This window comes from Octopus bimaculoides, chromosome 2 (assembly GCF_001194135.2).
Source record: "Octopus bimaculoides isolate UCB-OBI-ISO-001 chromosome 2, ASM119413v2, whole genome shotgun sequence".
Classification (NCBI taxonomy): Eukaryota; Metazoa; Mollusca; class Cephalopoda; order Octopoda; family Octopodidae; genus Octopus; species Octopus bimaculoides.
In genome coordinates this window covers 185735541-185740430 of record NC_068982.1, presented here as the reverse complement: position 1 = coordinate 185740430, position 4890 = coordinate 185735541, and the positions used below count along the sequence as shown (strand labels likewise).

At 35.8% G+C, this 4890-nt stretch overlaps 1 protein-coding gene across 1 annotated transcript in view; it reads right to left on the bottom strand.

The window, feature by feature from the left end:
- The window catches only part of LOC106872593 (GPI-anchor transamidase), a 16602-nt gene that overhangs the window by 1355 nt on the left and 10357 nt on the right, over positions 1-4890 (bottom strand). Inside the window, exons 4-7 of the mRNA XM_014919626.2 lie at positions 3853-3929; positions 3249-3360; positions 886-982; positions 498-615 (exon numbers count right to left, since the gene is read on the bottom strand). Of these exons, the coding sequence (XP_014775112.1) occupies positions 498-615; positions 886-982; positions 3249-3360; positions 3853-3929 (404 nt within the window). The remainder of the gene's footprint in view (positions 1-497; positions 616-885; positions 983-3248; positions 3361-3852; positions 3930-4890) is intronic.

Below are 4890 nucleotides of genomic sequence, written 5' to 3'. Positions count from 1 at the left end.
ACACACACACACACACACACACACACACACACACACACACACACACACACACACAAATAGCATAGGAGAACAAAGTTTGAAATAATCAACTTGTGACATCATTACACATCTTTCAATGACAATTACACTGTGATTACATAGAATCAAGGTTATGTAATTTTTTGAGCAAGTCACTTCATCAAAAGCATTTCATAATGCTTCTGATAAAGTAAGCAAGTGATAAGGATATTTAGGGAGGAACTGCTGGTAGTTAGTGAAGTTTATCAACCCAGAACAATCAGAGAGGTATTGAGGACAATCAATGAGATATTGATAATATTTTTTCTCACCTTGATAATAACATTAATATAGAGAACAAAAAGAGAAATAAAGCAGTTAAAAGTAAGTAATTAAGCAATGAGGTATAAAGTAGCTAATAGGGAGGTTTAAAGTAGTAAATAGTGAAGTATAAAGTAGTTATTAGTGAAGTATAAGGTATTTAATAGTGAGACACTTACTGAGAGTGAATCTTCTCCAACATGACTACTGGCCACAGCTAAAATATGGGGGGAATAAAACTTCTGATACATTGATTCAGCTTGGCATGTGTCTATCATGAAAAATATTTCATGGTACCTATAATAATAGAAACATGTAAAATTAACAGGAGTGGTGGTGTCGGTAGTGGTAGTGGTAGTAGTAGTAGTAGAAGTGATGAGATAGCAGTAGTGACAGTTGTACTAGCAGTAGTAATGACTGTAGAGTATGAAGTAATGGTGACAGTAGGAATGGTGACAATGATAGTGGGCATAGTAGTGAAGGTAATGGTGGTGGTGGTGGTGGTAAGAGGTAATAACTGAGTGAGAGAGGCGGGGGCAAAAAGGAGGAAAACTAGAAGGAACCAACCTCCGCTTTTGCCACATCTGTTCAAAGGCATCAGCTAGTTCTACATTGGATATTTCTTCAGAGTCCTGGAACTTCAAGAATCCATCACCTCCATGACCTGTACAAAAAATATCAATACAGTGAGTGATCTGCTTCGTATTCATTTGACTAACTAAAAATAGCAAATAAACCTCCCTTAAATCAAACCTTGACATCTTAAAAAAAAAAGGGTAGAAATGTTTAAAGTAGAGAAAATTGATATTTTCATCATCGTTCTAGCATCCAATGTCCCAAGCTGGTGTGATATATTGTTCGAATTTGGAACTCACAAAATTAAGATAACCAGAGGAACACAATATTGAAGACATGTCTGAACCCCTTTCAATATGGAAGACGATGAAAACAATAGCAATGATAGTGTACATCAGTTTATCAGCTGAGCCCAAATATTCTTACTTGAACCTAAATCTTCTTCAGTTTCTAGCCCTCCCCTTACACACATGGTACCAATCATCCAACATAAAACACTTTTTGTTCAAGTCTCAACAGGGTTATTTCCCTTGTAAGTTGCTACGCAGTGCATACACACATAAATTACCTCCCCTACATATTATAAAGCAAGAAGGGGTGAGAGGGGAAGACATTTTTCCATCTGACTTTCATACAATTGCAACCATTTCATAACCTTCATACAGTATAAATTTCAGCATGCTAAAATTATATGTATGTATTTGCATCAGCATTATACAATTGTACAGTCATAAATTAATGCAAATAAAGAACGCTAACTCATCAGATCACAGGACCATCATAGTTACACCTACAATTCAACTCAAGGATTCAAACAAATGTTGATTAAAGGCAAAAAAATTTATCCTAAATTTCCAATACCAATCATTTGTTTCTTAAAGCTGTCACACATTAAACTCAGGTCCCTACATCAATAGGTACTGTTCGGTGAAGTGGAACAGTAAATTGTTTAAAAACCTTTCATTAACCTTAACACGCTGAATTTCACTCCATTCTGATAAATTATTATGTTAATGTTGCCATTCATCCTTCTTGTATCACTCTTATGCTTTTGAGACTTTGTGTCTCTGTTAGAACTCATTGTTAAAGGGATATAGATGGAATATATCTTATATACTGGTGATTTGATTAAATGAAACAATTACTGGCACACTTTGTAAGGGAAGTTAAATATAACTAAGTTTTAAATTTAAAAATTAGGAAAAAAAATATGTCTATTAATCATACTTGTGTACAACAAAATTATGAATATCACATTTTCAAAGATTTAGTATGGATTCTCTCAAGACTTGAACAATAGTTTTAAAATTCACAGTCATCATCACCATCATTTAACGTCTGTCTTCCATGCTGGTATGGGCTGGACGGTTTAACATTAACTAGCAAGCTGGATAACTGCAGCAAGTTCCAATGGTCTGCTTTGGCATGGCTTTTACAGCTGGATGCCCTTCCTAATGCTAACCACTTTACAGAGTATACTGAGTGCTTTTTGCGTGGCATCAGCACCAGTGGATGGCCAAGTAGCCTGCAAAACAGATACCTCTCAGCTGAGAGAGGGAGAGGACCTAAGGGTAATGGTTGTAGATATCCCCTGCAGTACACCAGTGCACTGCAGCATGCTATTTTAAAGCCATACATATATGTATATAGCTATGGTTCAACACAAATCATACCTGTGGTCATTGAGGAAATACAAGAACTGAAAGTTATGAAAAATGCAGTACAGCTATTTCAACCATCTTTGAAATGTTAATTCAATAGTTGATAGCATCAGAGAAGTTGACATTCTTGGAAAAGGGATATGCAGTAGCATGATTCCAAAGACTGGAGTTGATTTTTGTAGAGCAGGTGGAGGAATCTTTTTAGAACAAAAGGCAAATTACAAGTGCATAAACACCTGTGAAGGTGAATATGTTGTACCAAACTATCATGAACTTTTCATTTCACAAACTCATAGGTATGAAACTTATATTAAATTACTATTTTAGTCTTGAGGATTAAATTATTTTATCAAGATTTTATCACACTATGGTTTCAAATTTGAAAGTGAATAAACTTTCAAGCACAGACTTAGAATTCTCCTCTTCTGCTATAGAAAAAGATTATAAGTATGTATATGCATGTCTATATATATATATAGTTTCAAAAAAACACAAAAAAACAACAAAGTGAGGACGTGATACGGATAGTGTTATTGGACGCTCGGGAAAGGAAGGAGAGAGAGTATGACGTTTCGGGCGGAAGTGGGACTGAACCTTGAATCATATGATTGGTATGCAAACTTCTTACCACACAACCACACTTACTTTGTACTTTGTTTTTAACAACACTGAAGTAATACTAAAGAAACTTACCAGTCATATAGACTAATATATTGCTTCTCTCATCAGACAACAGTCTTTTGGATCGTGGAGTACTGGGAGGAAGACGGCCAGTCAAGACACGTACAAAGTTCTCCACAGTTACCTGGAAAGGGAAATAGAGAATTAACAAGAGTGTGCGTAAGTGGCTTAGTTTGGAAGCTTGTAAGAATGTAGTGAGTACATAAATGACTGCAAGGTGAGTATCATGACAAGTTAGAGGTGGCAGAGAAATGAGTAAGAAGGGAGAAAGTCTGTAAGAGTGAGAAAAAGGGTTTATTTGTGAAAGTGTGTGAGTGTACTGTAAGGCTGTCTACTTATATACATAAAAGGATGAGTCAAAATATAATAATAAATGAGTCTAAGTGAGAGTGTAGATGACTGAGTTTCTGAGCAAGAGAAACAAACTAATTACTAGATTCCTCTTGTGTTTTGCAAATGAGAGGATATCGGCAAGAAGCATGCCACATCTTTATCATTTTAACATCTGCTTTTCCTATTTTAGCATGGGTTTCCCTCACTTTAATGTAAAATTGCTCCCCAGACACAACAAAATATTAGTCAAAGTTTTACTAAAATGTGTTTGGCTGATCCATACCTCATATCCACGGTAATCCACTTCAACATCATCACCATAAACATTTATGTGCTGGTTAGCATTATTAAATACAGTACCTGAAAAAACAAAAGTAGCAATATTTTCTCTTGTGCATTTACTTTTAAACTGAAATATTTAAAACTGTAAACTCGTGTAGCAGATCACTCCCTGGATTCGATTTTACAGTATGTCGGCTTAAACTTTATATCTGTTTGAGTAGCCTTTGTACCAAAATATGAAGGAAAAGATGAGAACTTTGTAGAAACTCACTATAAAACGATACACTTTGCTTTTTCAACAGAGGTGCCTTAACATTAGCAGAGGCTTTGCTTTTCAGTATGCTCTAAAGACAGTCTCTTTCTTATATCACGTTCCCTCAAATCTTTCTCTTTACATTAAGCTATTTTCTTGTGATTCTGTCACACAGATGTATAATTAGTTAAAAGAATATACATAGTTTAATCCATTACACACACACACATCTAGTCACAAAATAATATATAGGTATGACAAACTATGATTTATGAATATTGCTTTTTGATTTAGCTTTATCAAATAAGTGTTGAAATACTTTTCTCACTTAATGATTTGTATCAGGTGGATAGCTTCAAACACAGTCTTGTAACATACATCTTCATAGATTAAACCTAATGCTATACAAATACGCATGTGTGTGTGCATGCACGCAAGCATTTCCTCATTATATATATATATATATACATACATACACATATATATATATATACACATATATATATATATATATATACAAGTAAGATCGTTGCCAGTGCCCCTGGACTGGTTCTTGTGCGGGTGGCACATGAGATGCACCATTTTGAGCGTGGCCGTTGCCAGTACCGCCTGACTGGCTCCTGTAGGATTTTCGAGCGAGATCGTTGCCAGTGCCCCTGGACTGGCTTGTGCGGGTGGCACATAAAAGACACCATTTCGAGCGTGGCCGTTTTCGTGCGGGTGACACGTAAAAGCACCCACTACACTCTCTGAGTGGTTGGCGTTAGGAAGGGCATCCAGCTGTAG